At 35.8% G+C, this 19,741-nt stretch overlaps 1 protein-coding gene across 1 annotated transcript in view; it reads left to right on the forward strand.

Moving 5' to 3' along the window:
- Nucleotides 1-19,741, forward strand: part of TACR3 (tachykinin receptor 3) — a 61,012-nt gene that overhangs the window by 39,905 nt on the left and 1,366 nt on the right. Inside the window, exon 4 of the mRNA XM_030864334.2 lies at nt 19,171-19,367. Coding sequence (XP_030720194.1) covers nt 19,171-19,367 — 197 coding nt within the window. The remainder of the gene's footprint in view (nt 1-19,170; nt 19,368-19,741) is intronic.

A 19,741-nucleotide genomic window follows, 5' to 3' on the forward strand; every position in this document is an offset into this window, starting at 1 on the left:
TAAGTAGTAGGAGAGAGAATTAATCTATTCATTTTGAATCCTTTATCCAAGAAAATTGTAGGTATATTCCAATTTGAGAGCAGGTAGATCTAGCAAATGACCTCACAACATTCCCAACGATCATTTTTCCCTACGATTCATTTTGATTAAAACTTTAGTATGCACTTCATTTTATTTTTGTAAGTGTGATTCCCTAAAGCTGATGAATATCCTTCCCCAGTCACGTTGATACTGGTCTCTTCCAGGTCTGATTGTTCCTTACAACTGAGCTCCACGTTTTCACAACAACACAGCTCTTCTGCAGTATTATATTTGGATTCACTTCAATGCGGGGATGGGGGTTCAAGTGGCCACAGACTGCTGACTAGGCTCACTGTCTGCACACCTCATCCAGCTACTGCTATGTTCCTCTGATCACTGTCTTATGTTTTTCATCAATACATTACCTGTGTTCTAGATCCTGGGCACCTCCTTCTCAAAAGTAGTCATCCCTCAATTAAACCATCTTTCTTCTGAACCATGACCTCTTTCACTTCACTATAATTCTCTTCCAAAATATAAGCACATTCACATCTCTTCCATCTTGTGTTGTTTACATTTGCTTTCTCCTCTTGTTTACCAATCTTTTGCTCCTCTTGTTAATGCTTTGTGACTTCCAACGTACCATTCTGCTGAAACTACCCTTGACAAAGATACCTGTGCCTTCTTTGTTGTAAATTCATTGGATATATTCAGTCCTTGATCAGACTGACACAGTAGATACCTTTTCATCACTCACCACTTGAGAAGCCTCTCCTTCCATGGAATTTGCCTCCTTTCTCTCTGCAGGATATTCCTCTTTAGTATCCTTTTCTGGCTTTTCTTCCTATACCACTTCAATGCTACTCTTTACCCTGCAGGCCCATTCTTCATATCTTTATAGCTTTCATATACAGTCTTATTTGGATAATTTCATCCACTCCCACGACATCAACATCTTTGAAAATTACTCCCAAATCGACATTAACATTATGCCCATATCTAGACTCCTCTTCTGAGGTTCAGGCTCTGAGCTCCAGATTAAAATTCTATTAACCATCTCTCGTCCCAACCCTATGTATAACAGACAGTTCAAAATAAGCATGTCAAAATGAAATAACGGTCTTTGTCGAGACTTTGAAAGTCTTCTTTCCATTTCATAGAATATTACTAATATCCACAGAGTGACCAGACAAAAGAAACTGGAAATAATCTGTAACATCTCTCTTTCCTCAACTGAAACTCAATGAGAAAGTCCTTCAAATTAACTCTAAAAGCACTCAAATATAAATATATATTTTTCTTTCCTAAGCTCCTGCTCTACTTTTGTTTAGACTACATAATTTCTTACCTAGATTAATATACTCATCAACTAATGATCCTCCTGCCTCCATTAAATCTAATTCAAGTAAAATCGATTCTACACTGCTTTCAAAGTAATCTCTCTAAAATCTAAATTTATTAATACTCTCCTTAAAATCCTTTAATGGTTTCTCTGGCCCTCCCTAATCTCACTTCAATCCATCTCTCTTACTTTCTTCATCAGCATATCTTATATTATGTACTACATCCCCAGTCAGTTAAACTATTTGTAGTACTAGAGTGAGGTATGAGCTTTGCATATTTTATTTATGTGACTAGGACACTCTTCCCCCAACTCTCCCACTCCTTTTCTGCTCCTCTCACCTGGATATTTCCTATTTGTCTTCAAAGCTGTATCACAGGCACTTCTTCCTCTAGAAAGCCTCTTTGAAACTTCCACCCCCAATCTGCATTCAGTGTTTGTCCATGTGCTCCCATTACATCACACAGCAAACTCTAGCATGCAGCTTACAACTTTACATAAGAAACATCCATTTGCTTAACTATCTCTTCCAACAAACTTTGCAAAGCTGAAGGGCTCAAGTGAATCATTACTTTAAAAATAATTATTATTACACATGAAAGCTTATACTTATTATGAAAGGCAGAATATTTCAAAATGAATGAAAGTTTTCTATTTCTTTGTTTGCTTATTTGTCTTAAACCATGACTCAAATGACTCACAGTCTTCTAATATTTATGACTCAAATAAAATATTAATATTAAAAGATCATGACTCATTTTGGCTCTCCAAATCTGGTTTTCATTTTTGATAAGGCATTGTACATCAATTCTCATGTCTTGTGAGTTGCTAGCAAAAATAGACTCTAGCCAGAAACAGAAGCAATTAATGTGAACTCAGCACTTCAATGATTTTGCTAGTTTAATGGTCCTAAAAAAGTATTTTTCTCTTCTAGTAGTAATAGAAACAAAAGAAATGTCTTATTCTAGGAGTATAATCTTGGAAAGTGATAAGAGATACTGACAAAATGAATCAAGCATTATCAAGTACTTATCAAATATTTACATAGTCAGAATTGAAATGAAACATCTAATACGTTATTAAATTACTTCAGATATTGTTCTAAGATTTCCATCTGAATATTTTACAGTTTTACAATTTTCATATACCTCCTGAAATTCTCCATCTTTTAAGCCATGTGTTTCTGTAAATACTTTAACATATTTTTCATAGTTATATAAAAACCTTACCTATTAATTGCAAAACCTACTGACTCATTTTTTCTTGATTATGGGTCACATTTTTGTATTTCTTTGCATGTACGACAATTTGGAGTTGTATACTGGGTACTGTGAGATATGATGTTAAGACTCAGGGTGCCATTCATCTGAAAAATGCTGTGCTTTCTCTGAGCAGGCAGTTAAGTTGCTGGTAGATCATTCAAATTTGCAGAGGTTTGGTACTTCGTTAGGATGAATCTATTTTAGTTTTGCCCTTGGTTTTAAGGTTAATTTCTTAATCCTAGGCATAGTATTTAATCTTAAGGCCTAGACCTTGTGGGAAAACCCAAGTTGTCTACTGAGACTCTAGTTTGAAGAGACTCAAACTTTAAACTCTGTCTCTCTTATATGAGGAGTAGCTGCTAAAATCTCTCCCCTCTTACAGCCTTTCAGCTGTTTTTCACTTCCTAAGATGCTAGTAGCCTTGTCTTGTGCATTGCAGGGGAAGTCATGGAATTCAGAGAAGTTTATATATGTATGAATCTCACCCAGGTTATGTAGTATCCAGTTTCAGCATAATTTTGACCACTCTCCAGTGCCATAAAACAGTTTTGTAGTTGTTATTGTAATTTATACTTTTTCCAGAGCTTATAGTTGTTCTTAGGGAAAAAGACAGACAGATAGATAGATAGATAGATAGATAGATAGATAGATAGATAGATAGATAGATATAGATATACATATACACACTCAAGTTACTCTGTATATATTATAAACAATATACACTCTATATACTCTATACAGTATATACAAACTATACAATATGTTGATGTTTCTGATATTACAAAGATCTTTATAATATATCCTGTACTTTTTCTTTGGTTGTGTCTTTCATGTGTTGTAGTGACCCACAAATTTATACTAACGTTTCACTTAAAATTCAGTAGTCTCCCAATAACCTCTCTAGGAGTTTCCTCTAGCACAAGTCACTAATTTCTGACATTACTGGTCTAACTGAACCCATAAAACTTAATTTTCTGGAACACCACCAATTTTCCTGACATATCATGAGGAGGACTTAAATTTGATGTTTTAAAATATATTTCTGGAATTGTTAGAGTTAAAGGATATTTCTCTTTCCCAGAAATTATTCATGCATCTAAAGGAGTAAATATATAGACAGGTTATTTTTATTTTTCTCAGATGAACTTTGCAAACAAATTGAGATCTTAAATACCAATAAAAAAAGATACTGAGATTATATGCCTTGGATTAATTTTATGCTCTAAATATTATAGTTAACAGTTAAATGGGCATTAGAGTCTAGGTAGTTTTTAACTTTGTAAAAATATTTATGGTCTTTTTATTGTTCAATTAATATTTTATTATATACATTTCAAGTTCTTAATTCTCCAGTTATAAAACTAAAATATAAATTAAGAACAAAACATTTATTCTTTTTCTTCCTCTGGTAATGATCTTATTCATTTTTTCCTATAGGAAAGATTTTCAAGCAACATCTGTTATGTTGTTATCTTATAGAAATATGCTGTGTTGAAGACGTGACAAAGCCATTGTGACTATAAAATGATTGGGCTTGTTATGTTTTAAGCTGTAATGGAAAACATGGAGTGATGCCATATCTCTCTATCTCTATCTCTATTTCTGTTCACAATCACACAAACACACAAACTCAGATTAGCAGGAATTATGATTTTAAAAAAGTTGTTTTTAAAACTCCTATTGTTTGCATACCTTCTCCCACAAAATTTGATAGAACACCTTGGCTCTCCAGTACCCAATTTTCATTTTACCCACTGTCCCCAAGCCCACCACCGGAGCCCTCCATTGCCTTTATAAAAGCACATTCATAACCAACTTAGGCCTCAGTACCAATAATTTAAAATATGCTTATAAGTTAGTCAGATCTTGGGAATGAAGTAAAAATGAATATCTCAGTGTGCCCTAAGTATTTTATGAGCCTGGCATTCTCATTTCCATTTAATCCTCACAATCCCTTGTATGATGAGTGTTCTTATCTCTACTAATAAGGCTACTGATGTTCAGAAAGATTTAATTTACCCCATGTTACATAGCTATTTACAGTCAGGGCCTAGATTTAAATCAAAGTCTTTGAGTCCAGTGCTCTTGACACTGCTGTACACTACTGTGTAATGAACTTCAAAGTTCGCTTCTAACTATTCCATAAAGTTATGTGCTTAAATGTACACCACTGATCAGCTACTTGATAAGCCATTTAAATTCTTTGCCTCAATACTAAATAGAAACAAGTTTAAAACTTATACTTTAAAATATCAGAGAAAGAATTTCTCTCAACAACTCCGTAAATAAGTTGTGTGCCTCTTCCAATTTGGGAATTATTCTTCCCAGGCCAAACAATGAATTATGGTATATTAATAGAAATATTAAAACTAATATCAAAAGAAAAATGTTACTTTCTAGAAAATATCAATAGGTAATTACCAACTCAAAGGGAAACTCTAGAAAATAATAGACCTAAACACATTGACAAATAAGAACTTGATATTATAATGTCTTACATTTAGTATTACTAAAGACTGAATTGTGTCTCTGCTAAATTCATATGTTGAAGCTCTAACCTCTAATATGACTGTATTTGAAGATAGGGTCTATACAGTGATAATTACAGTTAAATGTGGTCATCAGGATGGGGCCCTGATCCAATAGGATTAGTGTTCTTGTAAGAGGACACACCAGAGAGGTCACTCACTCTCCCTCTCTCCTTAAATACATATGGTGGCCACCTACACACCAGGAAGCAGAACTTCACCAGAAATCAATCATGCCAGTACCCTGAACTCAAACTTCCAGTCTCCAGAACTGTGAGAAAATGCATGTGTGTTATTGAAGCCACTCAGTCGATGGCATTTTGTTATAGCAGCCTGAGCTAATTAAGACAATTATTATTTTATTATTAGCTATTAAAATATAACAATAGCTTTGATAGCAAAGTCCAATTAGGTGGTTATTGCATTAGTCCAGGAGAAAGATAATGATGCTTTCTCAGAGATTATAGTAATAGAGATGACAATACAAAAAGATTTAGACATATTTTGGTGACTTGGCCAACAGGATTTGCCTAGGTATTGAACGGGGCAGTGAAAATGAGGGGATGCAAAGAAATAAGCATGACTTCTAAATGTCTAGATGGGTGGTGGTGCCACTTACAGAGATAGGGAAGTTCACAGAAAGAACAGCCTTGGAAGGGGGGGTGGAGAAGGGGAGTGGAGAATGGAGGGAAATTTTTTAATACATAAATTTTGAGATGTCTTTGAGATATTCAGACAGGTTACCTATCTGGGGAAGATGGTGGCCTGAGTTCTACCTTCTCATCTGCCACATGCTAAGTCTTCTGAGAGAAGCAGTAACTGTGATAGGAAAGCAGGCAGAGCTCAGCAGGGTGTGTGAAGCCAGAAGGTGGTACAATCAAGGAGAGAAAAGCACAGGGTTTTATGCATCAACCTCATTATTCCGGAGACTGTGAAAGTGCTAATACGCCCACTACGGCCACACGGGGCAGACTAGACTGTCTTTCTCCATCTTCCAAGGACACAGCTGACTAATAGGAGAGAAGACTGTGCTCTCTCTGTCATGTCAGATTGCAGTCCTGAAAAGAATACTCAGTTTATCTTTACAGGCAAAGACAGACAGGGCCTAGACTTGGCAAAAGGAAGTAAGAACAAACCTTAGGGAACCCAGCTGCTAGAAACAAGACAGAGAAGCAGAGCACTTAGAATAATCTGTACTTCATGGACTAAAACACAAAAGGTAAGATCTCTTAATTATGGCATGAAAATCATGAGACTAAATGTATCGTTTTTAAATTTAAAACTCCAATTGTTGAAAAAGAAGATGTCACCATTGAAAAGTGAAGAAATATATCAAAACACAAACAGATATGCAAAACACCTAAGGATCACAAGGGAAAAAAATAACAGAAGGTTAGAGAAGAGGTCTAGCTTAGCAATATGGAGTCATTCACTTGAATAGAATTTAATGTACAGAGAGATATTCTATTTACCTTTACGTCCAGAATCAGCCTCTTCTACTTCTTGACAACACTTCCTGTTAGAAAATAAATTCTTACCTACTAGACCTTTCACTTTAATTAAAACACAGTTAGCTGGGCACCTCCAATACATACCAATAGCATTAATTAAAATGAGCATATAATGCATACAATGCAAGCACAGTACCTTGCACATAACAGGGCCTCAACAAATTTTAGTTTCCCTTCTGTCTTAGGAGGCAACTGTTTGTCCCTTACTTTTACTCTTTGAGATTTTATTTATTATTTATTAACTTACTTATCTATCTATTTATTATCCTCTTTCTTAAACAGTCTTATAAAACTAAATGTACCTACATATTGTTATCTTTTCTGAGTTATTCCTTTCAATAAAAAGCAAATTCTTTCTTTTTACCATTACTGAAATTAAGGGGAGAAAGCACAAGCTTCTAGAATATGTGTTTTGACTTATATTTACCTTAGGGTATAAATAAATCTACACTGACATAATATCACACATCATAAAAATAAGTTTGTATATGAAAGTAGTTTCTTTAGCCACCATTGAAATAGAATGCAATGAATATGCAATGAACAATCCAGACATGTATCTATCTTTCTCTATTAGTAACATATTAAAATTCAATTCAATGGCATAATGAAGCCTATGCTATTGTAATGATTAATTTTATGTGTCAACTTGACTGGGCCATCAGATACCCAGATAGCTGGTTAAATATTATGTCTGGGCGTGTCTGTGAGGATATTTCCAGAAGAGATTAGCATTTGAATTGGTGGAATAAGTAAAGCAGATGGTCCTCCCCAATGTAGGTGGATGTCATCACATCTGTTCAGAGCCTAAATACAACAAAAAAAGCAGAAGGTTGAATTTGCTCTCTGCCTGACTGCTTAAGTTGTGACATAAATTTTCTCCACCAGCCTTCCTGGGTCTCCATCTTGCAGATGGCAAATTGTGGAAGTTCTTGGCCTCGCTAATTGTTTGAGCCAGTACCATATATATGCATATATATACAAAACGCTCAATAAATATTTGCAGAATCAATGAATTAACAATGTATGAAGCAATGCCATAATGCCATTAGCTAAACTGATGAGGAATAGATTAGATGATCAGGAAAAAATGTATTCTCCCCTAGAGCAAATATATTTTTATATAAAAATGAACGTGCTCAGAAATTGGACTACTTCTAGGAAGGCCAAAAATATGGAGTATGCAATAGGGAGCTGTGCAGTATAATTGATATCATAGCAGTATTAGTCAGGGTTCTTCAGTGAAACAGAACCAATAGTACAGAATATATTCATTCCTATCTTTCTATATTCATTTTTATATTCATTCATTTCCATGACATTAAATATCATCTATAGATCTCTGACTCTGAAATATATATTCCAAAACAATACTTCCTCTATGAGCTCTAAGTTTATGCAATAATCAGCTGCATACTTGATGTCCTTGTTTTGGCTATTTCTGAGGTATTTTTAGATTATAATATACAAAACTGATCTTTAAGTCTCCATGTCTGTCATAAAAGCAGACTCTTCTACAGTCATCCAAATATTAGTAGTTGGCACTTCCATTCACCCAGATATTAAATTCTGAAAAGAGTCATTTTTAAACTTCCCTTTCCCTCTCACTATCATCTAATTCATCACTAAATCCTAATGAGTCCCTCCCGAAAAATATCTCCCATTTCTGTACTTCTCTCCACTTCCATTGAAATAATTCTCCAAGATACTATCATTACAACAGTCATTAGGTCCACTACCACCACCTCTCCAACTCATTTCCCCAGATCTACACTTGTTCTCTTCAACTTTATTCTCCATTCAGCATCCAAGATTTTTTATTGAGATATAATTTTAAATATAACATTATATTAGTTTTAGGTATACAACATAATGATTTAATATTTGTATATATTGCTATATGATCATCACAGTAAGTCTGGTTAACATCCATCAGCACACATAGTTATATTTTTTTCTTATTATGGGACTTTTAAGATCTACTCTCCTAGCAACTTTTAAATATACAGTACAGTATTATTAACAATAGTCACCATGCTGTACAAGATGATGTTTTTAAATTCTAAATCAACTCATGCAATCTGCCTAGTTTTTCAGTGGTTCCCTGATATAGTTAAGAAAATAGATCAAAGCAATTGCAAACCCCCCAAATAACCTATGAGATCCTGCAGAATCTTGCTACCACTTACTCTGCCAATCTAATTCTATGAAACTTCACTCTTCATTTACTATGTTCCAGTGACACTTGCTCTCAGCTGCTCTAGCACATCAAAGTTTCTCCCAATTCTCAGTCTTCACTCACACTATTATCAGGACATAGAATGATGTGCCCTTCATTCTTCTCTCTGTACATCCTCTAGGTTCCAGCTTAAATATTACTTCCTCAAATATAACTTCCATTGCATTCCATAAACCTAGATATAATTCTTTTTCTCCATAGAATTCATCATAATTTTTAATTTCATATGTATTTGTGTATTTATTATATAATGACTACATCTTTAATAGGATGTAAATTCTGTGAAAATAGACAACTTTTTTTTCTTTTTTAATTTAGCACTGTATCTTGAGAGCCTAGGGCCTTGGTTTCTTTAGAAAAGTGGCATTATTGTAGAACAATTGTAATTTAAGGATATAATAGATCAAGTAAGCAAACATAATTGAACTTCTTTCTTAAAGCTGTACCTTCACATGGTTCATATAGCTATTCTTTCCAAATATCCTGCTAAATACAAAAGCCAAGGGCAATAATAATGATTTTAATTTTGGTTTGAAATATATAAAGGTGTTTTTGTTTTATTCACTGAAATAATATTTTTGAAATCCTATTATGTGCATGATAGGGCAAAAAACTGGTAAGACAAAGATAAATGATATTTTTTGCAATTAAAGTGTTCATAAAATGGTTGGTAAAATTAAAATATCCTCAGTCAATAGGTATTTATTGACTGTCAAGAACTATGCTAAGTTTTGGAGACACAAAGATGAATAATGCATGTCCCCATATCCAGACAGAAGAAAACAGAAACGTGCTCGACTGTAATATGTATCTGTGTTGTAAGTATAGTATGCTAAGTCTAATTAGGAAGTATTTAACCCTACCTGCATGAAGAAATGAGGGAAGCTACTCCAAGAGGTGAACTTGACGTACTCTCCCAAAGGATGGAGAGAAAACTTTACAGGGAAAGAAATTGGATTAGGGCATTCCAGTGGTAAACCTGTGCAAATCATGTAGATTTATTTCAAGGTAACTACAAATAAGGACAACATTTATTTATAAACCATGTTTTCTTAGTTTGTCATATACTATAGAGAAAAAAATTAATTTTCAGTGACTGATCTTATTTTCTATAGAAATATAGAAAAGAGTAATCTTAAATATTCTAGATTTATGCTGTTTCAAAAAACAATTAAAGTATGCACACCTTTAAGATAAAAGCCAATTGCAAAAGACACTGGCTGGCTCAACCTTTCAGACCACAATTTATTAACAACACTGTGTTTCTAAAAGGACAAGATATATACACACATATCAAGGCATAAAATCTGCTGTTCTGGCAAATGATGTCAGCCTAGCCCTTCACCTGGCCAGGCGCATTCTCAAGATACCAGATCCCTCCTTGCAACTTCTAGAACAGAGAAGGATGAGATGACCTGGCAGTTGATTGCAGCTCTTTCCTCTTTTACACCCTCTCCCCCAGAAGGGTAACTGAGACAGAAATCTTCTTGACTCTCTCCCCCACTTCTGTCTGTCAAAAGATCCTAAACCCTAACAGTACCTATTTATTTGAGACTAAAACAGTCCTTTCAGCAGACTTGCTTTATGGTTTCCAGGTATAATGAATATATGATATTGTCAAAGATTTATGCTTTTTTTCCATTTGTCTTTAACTGTGTTTGACATAAATAAATAACGTGGAAGTAAGTGGTACCATATGAGCACATAAAATATTTGAAGTATTGAGTCCCTATTTCATAGTTTTAGTACAGATAAATCTGTCCTTATTCATGTAGTGTTAGATCAGCCAGGTTCCAACCTCAAATTCTCGGGCCCACTCCACCATTCCAACTTATTTTCTCACTCTTTTCCCTTCCAGATTTAGAAAAATATCTCATATCACATAAATCTCATTTGAGCTGTCCCTTAGTGGAATAAGATTCTTTGACTACCCTTCACTTAAGCATCCCCTGAGAATGCTACGTGAGGAAAGAAGCAAAGGCTATTTTTCAGGGTCTTGAGAAGCAGAATGTATACAAAATGATCCCTAGCTAATGAAGAAGGAAGAGGCCCAGTAATCCTAGCTCTGAACTTGCCTTTGGGATCTTAAGAAATCATCTCCCTCCTTGGTTTTAAATCCCTCATCCATAAAATGGAGAAACTATATGGTCAAAGGTTTTTCATGGAGTTTAAATAAATTCATATATTTGAAAGTTTTAAAATGAATATAAAAAGCACTAAGGCTTTTGCTAAAATCAAAGAGGGACACAACTCCACTGACTCATACATCACTTCTGCCCTCAAATGTATCCACTGGCCATACGTCTCTCAAACGACAATGTAACTATCAGCTTGACTTTCCTTTCGTGATTCTCAAAATGACTGTTAGAACTACCTGGCTGAGTGCGTCACTCCAGCAAGCTGAGCATTGTTTCTGTAGCACAGAAACTGTGTCATCACAAACTAGCTCAGAAAGGTAGTAAAGGGAAAGATAAGGAAATAGAAGTTTTGAAGGACAAGATAAGAAAGTCCTTAAGTAGAGCACAGAATGAGAAATTGTAAAACACTGCTATACCTTCCAGAATTTAAGAGAGAGAAATTTGAAATGTAAAGTCAGGAGTGGGCTCTCTATTGTTGTCCAGTTACAGTGTAACAACCCAGGCCATCTCAATAAGTAAGATCAGAAGATATTGATCAAACAATTTCAAATTCCAGTCCCATTACCAAACTATCACCTTGTAGTTCATTATGAATGATACATTTATATATTTTGTCCATATGTTCTGCGTATTATAATTTTATTACATTTTTGTGTTATTAGCTAGATGTATACCTTTAAAGTAAACCACATTTTTAAACCATATTTTGACATTCTTCCCTATTCTACTATAAAAGAAGCCTCAAAAACATGACTTGGCCCCAATATTCATAATGTGTGACAATTTGTTTTTTGTTGATTCTTGTTGAAGTTGGTCTTATTTATTTGAATAGCTGAAATACTGGTAGATAAATTTGCTTCTATTGTTTTATAAACCATAGAAATTTTTTCTGGGTATTTTCTATTTTAACTATCTTCCTCTAAATACTAACAAGCCAGATCTGCTCCTTCAGAAGTGAATACCTAAGTTTGATAACAAAGAAGCCTTTTGCCTTAATCAAAGGAACCACTCTTCAGTGTAAGCTCAAGTGACAAATTCAATTGGATTTTTGACTTGTCTTACAACCACAAAGAATCTATCACCTTGCCCAGCAAGTAAGCTTTCTCTGTGCTTGTCATTTCTGTTACAAAGGAATTATCATGGAAAACAGTGCTTGTGAGGAAGGCCATATATAACCTAAGAGAGGCTCAAGTGATGGAAATAGAGATCCTGGTCTATCCTTTACTTCCCCGAAAGCAATTTCCAGGCAATCAAAACCTCTCTGGAAGTCTCCATTTTCACTGGGAACTTGTATAGTATTTTGCCTCCTACTTTGCTGGAATTAAGCCATATGTAATATACTCTCCTTAGCATTTCAAACGCTGTATTAATCTATTCAGGCTGCATAACAAAATACCATAGACTTGTAAACAACAGAAATATTTTCTCACAATTCTGGAAGATAGAAGTCTGAGTTCAAGGTGTCATCAAGTGTTGGGTTCTTCTAAGATCACTCTGCTATGTTGCAGATGGCTGTAACCCTCTATCTTCACATGGTCTTCCTTCTGTGTATCTGTATTCTAATCACCTCTTCTTTTTTTTTTTTTTTTTTGCGGTATGTGGGCCTCTCACTGTTGTGGCCTCTCCCGTTGCGGAGCACAGGCTCTGGACGCGCAGGCTCAATGGCCATGGCTCACGGGCCTAGCCGCTCCATGGCATGTGGGATCTTCCCGGACCGGGGCACGAACCCGTGTCCCCTGCATCGGCAGGTGGACTCTCAACCACTGCGCCACCAGGGAAGCCCCACCTCTTCTTTTAAGAACACCAGTCATATTGGTTTAGGTCCCACACTAATGACCTTATTTTAACTTAATTACTTCTTTAAAGACCCTGTCTCCACATACAGTCACATGCTGAGGTGCTGAGGTACTGAGGGTTAGGACTTCAATCTATTAATCTGGGGGAGTGACATCAGCAAGATGGCCAAATAAGATGTCCTTCATCATAGCCCCACTCAACAACAACAATTTGGCATCTATCCACGGGCAAGAGTGCCTTTGTAGAAACTGGGAGATCCAGGTAGGAGACTGTGAAACTGCAGTGCAGTCCAAGAATGAGGAGAGTCACTTTGAAGAATGGCCTGCACCCTGGCGGCTGACTCACCTACCACGGTCTCAGCTACAGATCCAGAAACAGCTTCATACCTCTGAGGACTTGGCTACAGCCCCGTCTGGCTTTGGTTCCGTCACCAGCACCATAGCTGGGAGAGTCTTGCCCACAGGAAGACAGATAATAGACGTACAGACCTCTGTTTGGCTGTGAACCCCTGAGTGGCCCATGAACCAGCTCTGCCCCTGCTTAGCTGTGAACCAGGAGTCCCTTGAAAAAAGTGATTTAGACAGTCATCCACGGATCAGAGAGCCTTTGTGGAAGTCCAGGAGTCCAGCAGAGAAGTTCCAGCACAAAAAAGTCTGAGATCGGATGCAGTGGAAAGAGTAAGAGGAACAAACTGACTTTACACACATCACCTCTTCCCCAAGGTGACACAGCTCAGTGCCAAGAGGGCCTTCTCAGCTGTGATTTCTCCCTGGGGGGGCAATAAGAGCATGTGACGGCGGAGTGCCAGGCTTCCTCGGATGTGTGCGGCCCTGCCAAAGATACCCATCTCTGTCTCCCTCCATCCAGAGGACTGTGGAGATCTGCACAACTAGGGGACAGAGAGCAGCTGGGAGAACGGCAGGCAGGGCTCCAAACTGAGCGTATCAAAGGGACTTGGATCCTACTAACCCATCATGGACTCCATCAGGAAGCCAGCTCACAAGCCACTGGGGATGCCTCACAGATGTTAAGAGAGTAGATCTTAAATGTTCTCAACACACACACGCACAAAGGGTAATTATGTGATGTAATGAAGGTGTTAACTAACCCACCTGGGATAATCATCTCACAATAGATACATGTATCAAATCATTATTTTGTACACTTTAAACTTGCACAATGTTACATGCCAATTATATCTCAATAAATCTAGAAAAAACTTCTAATAAATAAAAAGGCATGTAAACTTTAAAGAATGTAGTGGTGAGGACATAATTGAGTCCATAACAAGCCTCCATAAGTTTTTATCTTTAACCATGATCCCATAACATCAAACTTTATTTCCTCTTGCCTTAATGGACTTCTTATTCTAATGTCCTCCCATCTTCCTTTTTGTGGCTGCTGGCTGCATTCCTTTTTATGTCTTCAGATCATCATAAACCTGAAATCTTACAATACTTTAAAATTCTAAGTTTCCAGCGGAAAAGTGAAATTACATTAAAAATGAAGCATGACCAATGAAGTGTAAAGAAGTAGAATCCAAACACAATACTGCACACGCACACACACACACACACACACTCACACACACACACACACACTCACACAGAAATATTTTCCACATTCCATGTATATACACATAGGGTTTTCTCATTTGTTTCACCTTGACATAATTCCTTACAGGCATTGCTCTAAGCTAATGTTAATTGAATAGTCATGCTAGTTGGAGTTGGCAACAGTATCAAATTTCTTGGATGACACTAACAAAATACACCTATAATCACATCTAATTCTGAAATTACTGGCAAAATTCAACTCGTCTTCTGGACTATCCTGAACTTTTTTCACAAGTGTTACTACTTAGTTCTCTTTTTCTCCCTTGGGACTGAAATTTTTAAGCATGTTCTTTTAAACTGAAGCAGCAAAAGCCCAACCTAAATAGTCCAAGAAGTAGTACTTTAGATTTTGATGCTTGTCATTAATTTTTTTCCATATCTTACTCTTGAGGATATTATTTTAATTTGCTAGTATGAAGTTAGAATAAGCAGGCCTGTAATTTTGACCTAAGGAGATATAATCGTTATTTAAGAACATCTGTGCAGATAAAAGGTACAGAGAAGTGGTAGGGTATATAGTCCATGGGATGGTTCTTCAAAACATGCTCTGAGGTTTTAATCAAAACAAGAAGTTCCTTCTCACATACAGTTGACCATTTCCAATTCAGACATTTAAAAAGAATAACTTCCCCCTTGAAGAATATAATTCCTAGATATTTTTAAGGTTGGCAATATTTCCTAGACTGGCAAATTAATTTCCTAGACTGATTCTTTTTTCTCTTACAACTTAAAACCTCAAAATCATCCATCCTGCATTAATTTAATATGATAGATAAGAACAGCTGCAGGTATTCCAGTCTAACCTGTACAGGATAGAAAGTCAAAGATTTTTTTTCCCTGATACCTGAAGAAAAGGTGCCCAAAGCTTATTCTCACTAACTTATGACGTGCATTTCCATCCTGCCTATGTACGAGTAAAGTGGATTCTAAACTATTAAGAAGAGGCAATGTTGCTATAAGAGCTACCTCCCTTGTCCCACCTCCCTTCTTTCTCAACTGGTAAGTCCCTGTGCCAAGGACAATGGATGGCCACAGCTATCCATGTTGCCATGGAGAGTAAATCCAATCGCCTCAGAAGCTGGATATGTCTTTCAGCTTCAAGAAATACCCAACATCGATCAATCTTTGTATCAAGTTACAATAAAATTTGTTAAGCCATGATGAAAGATTTGAGTCATCTCTATTCCAGTCTCTTATCTTGCCTAAAACATATCAGGAGTTTCAGAAAGTCCACCAACTTTCCTGCTTAGCATATGTAGCCTGTCTGAGCTAGTACCATTGTCCAGCCATGAGACACAGGGGAACTGAGCAGTTGCACATCTATCATTGCTCAAGGTTTGTGCTTCAAAGTGCTCTTTCCCTTGCCTTTTTATGAGGAAGATGATTACAATTTCTTGATTTCAGCATTTCACAAAGCAAGGCAATTTTGTCCACCCAGGAGCCTACTTTTGCATTTACATCAAACCTGGGGGCCTAAAAGTTTGATATATGAAATCATTCCAGAAGATTTTATGAGCAGAGACCCAAGGTAATGGTTAAAATGTATTTGAGAGCAATAAATCAATAAAATATAGCTGTTGTTTCACGATAAAAGATCCTTTCTTTTAGGTTCTTTTAGATTTTTCCTAAAAATCTTCAAATAGGTTTCTAAATGTTTTGCAACAGGGTCCTTAAGGCCATATATATGTGAATTATAAGTTATCTGATACTCTGTTTCTACACATGCACTTTAATTTTCCCATATTCCAGACTTCTTCCACATTGATGGTAGGAAGTCACATTACAAGACTCTGATAGCCTTTGCAGCTCTTCAGCTATTGTTGAAAAACAGTTTCATGCAAAGGGAAACTGGTTAGTCTGTATAAAAGCAATTAAATAAGCTTTTATGTACATTTGCTGATTCTGTATTTAACACAGTAGCTTGTACCATGTTCACATTGTCATAAATATTTTTCTTACCCTTAACATTTATTCAGAACGAAATGCAATGCTTTCACGCATTCAAAATAATATATCGGTAATACTGTTTGTGCACTCATATGCTTTACCTGAATTTGTTTGCCTAGAAAAGGGAAATAGCTTTATATACACATGTTCATTTTAAAATGGGAGGACAAATGATACCAGTGATTCATGACACAGTAAAACTGTGAACATCACTTAGCCAACTAAAAGTCTTTTAGCTTTTGTATTCAGTTTCATTTACTTATTTTTCAAAACTCTGAACACCAATTATGTGTGAAATCCAGTCTACATGCCTGAAATACATAAGTAAAGAAAACAAGCAGAACATTCTTGCTTTTTTTGTGTTCTAGCATAAGGAGACACAAAGTAAAGAATAAACACAACCAACTGAAAGTAAAGAGCAAGCTAAGGGGTTTGGGGTGCTGGAAAGACAGATTGCGATTTTAAATAGGCTGGTCAGAAAATGATTCACAGAAAAAGTGACAACTGTGCAAAGGTTTGAATGAGATGAGGTTGCTAGCCAGTGAGAATAACTGGGGGAAGAAGGAGAGGGAGAAGCCAGGGAGAATAATCTTGGACAGGAGCTTGTGTACGATGTTCAAGGAACAATAGGATGTTCACATATTGAAGAATGAAAAAAAATCAACCAAATCCATGTCATTCAGTCTAAACTTCCCTGAGTCTACAGGTAACATGCATTGAGTCATTCCTGCTTATAATAAACTAGTAAGTTTCATTCCTGCTTATAATAAACTAGTAAGTTCTCATAAATATTTTCAATTTATTTACACGTTTGCATCCCCATTCTTATGCAGTTTTAATTTACATTTTTGCATTTTTCATTATATTATAATCTTCTTCAGGATAAGGAATTGGTTCTCTACTCATTATTTTTCTCTATTATGTTTTTTAGACCCAATAGACATTCAATAAATCTTATTAATTGTAAGCAGAAAAAACAGACTTAAGCGGCTGAGTTTTAAAAATTTTAACTTAGATTCCATGAATCACAGTCATCAAATCTTTTGGTCTTTGCCTCAGCTTCCTAAAGTGCAATTGAAAACCAATTAATAAGTTGTTAGATGTGTGAAACATTGTATAAATGTAAAATTATAATCAAAGAGACTCCTTACTTGTATTCTACAAATATATGAATAAAAAATAGGAGAGATAAAACGCAGAATTCTGAACACAGTTATTCAGAAAAAAATGCAATTGACAGAACATTGAGAAAATCAAAACACTGCATGGTGGGGCCAGTGATGACATTCTGTGAGCTACTGACCTGGATTTTCAGCTCTGATGGCCAATTACCATCAGCTAATACTAAATACCTGTATGCTAACCGCGATTAGGCCCTTGGGAAAGCTTTGCCTTCCACACTGATCCATTTCATGCCTTGTCTATTTCTAGAATCATGTCTCTCATGATTTTTAATCTTGTCAACTTTCATCTGAATCCCAGCTTGCAATCACATAATGAGTCCGGTACTTAAATAATGTACTTTCATAGTTTCAAGATGTTACATAGGCTGTTTACATCAGGACTTTCTCTGATTGGTGTTCTGCGACTGTGGCTAAGCCTCAAAATTATTTTATTTATTATTCTAAACTTTTTACAAATTCCCAAAAGAAGTATGAACAAATTTACTCGACAGATTGGTAATTGAAATATTAAATGAGGTTATCCGAGGATATTGTTATTATTATTTCCTTTCACATAGAAAGCGAAGCTACTCACGGTGTTCAATAACTTTCAGTCTACCTTTCTTACAGACACAATGGAACAGATTTTATCTTATTTACAGACACACAAAACATCCTCCCATTCAACTTCCTGTTACGAATTGTACATTGTCGTTCATTATTCATTCATTTTATATCTAATTATCTATCTCCAGCAATACACTAGAGACTGTGCTAGATGCTGGGGACGTTAATATAATTAAGACATTCTCTATGTCTTTTAGGAATGTAAAGACTAGTGGAGGAGAAATAGAGATTGACATTCTACTTTGACTAGAGCTTTCCAGCATATTGTGGTTCAAAAGTTAGAACAGAGGAAATGACCCATGCTTACCAAACTCAAAGAAATTGGTATACAAACCAGTTGTATAAGTCAATTGCCTACTTACAAATTTAAAAGTAGTGATATTTTCTCAAACTAATGTGAATATCCTTTTTCACTATCCAGAGAAACCTTTACCAATATCAGATTAGAAAAGAAACCAAGGTAACATTCAGACGGTTTCCCAGTGAGAATGGTATTAGAGTAAAGAAATCTAAATAGTCATAACCTATACTCAGGCTATAATAAACACTGAAGAACGCACTCAGCCACTACAGCCTGATGTACCCTCACTGTGACTCAACAGTCAGTTCTCTAGATATAATGTCTTCACTATTTTACAGCTCAGGCTAGCACAGCCAAATCCTAGCTCTTGCTTCTTTCTCCCCCAGGCTTTTTGATGTTTTATAAACACGTATTTTCTTCAAGCCAATTAAAATATATTTGGTTCTGTTTGAGTGATTGCCACCCATTCACTAGGTGACACAAGCACGCTTTCTTGAAACTCACCTTAGGTAACTATCCTTATATTATCTTGCCATTTTTTAATATATTGACTATTTCTTAGGCATGCTATGTATTTAACTGTATTGGCAGAAAAATATGATTTGCAGTAGGCTATTAGAACTAATAAATACAATGACTTTTATATTTGCCAAAAATGACCTCTTTCTGTCTTCCCAGGTTGTAAAAATGATGATTATTGTCGTGGTGACATTTGCCATCTGCTGGCTGCCCTATCATATTTACTTCATCCTCACTGCAATCTATCAACAACTAAATAGGTGGAAATATATTCAGCAGGTCTACCTGGCTAGCTTTTGGCTGGCAATGAGCTCAACCATGTACAATCCCATCATCTACTGCTGTCTGAATAAGAGGTAAACACAAGATTACCAAATGCAAGCTCCTTTTCACTTCTGACTTCAGTGAAAACATATAATGCTGTTCCAGCTCCCTGATGCACATTTAAAATTCAAAAGGAAGGGAAAATTGAAAAATTCACTGAGAGGAGCACAGAGCTAGATATTTTTCTACACTCCTCCCTATTTAATGAAATAGCTCACCTTAACAATTACCTCTTCAAAACAACGCTTTTAGGGATTCTAACTGGGTGGGTTTTATATAGGCCAAATTCTCTCTCCAAACCCTTTAGAATTATACTTGCCAAAGAAAAAGAAATGCCCTGTTATTAATTAAAGGAGGAGAGTTGAAAATGTGCTCAAGTCCCCGAAGGAATGAAGGCACATCGTAG

This window comes from Globicephala melas, chromosome 5, assembly GCF_963455315.2.
Source record: "Globicephala melas chromosome 5, mGloMel1.2, whole genome shotgun sequence".
NCBI lineage: Eukaryota > Metazoa > Chordata > Mammalia > Artiodactyla > Delphinidae > Globicephala > Globicephala melas.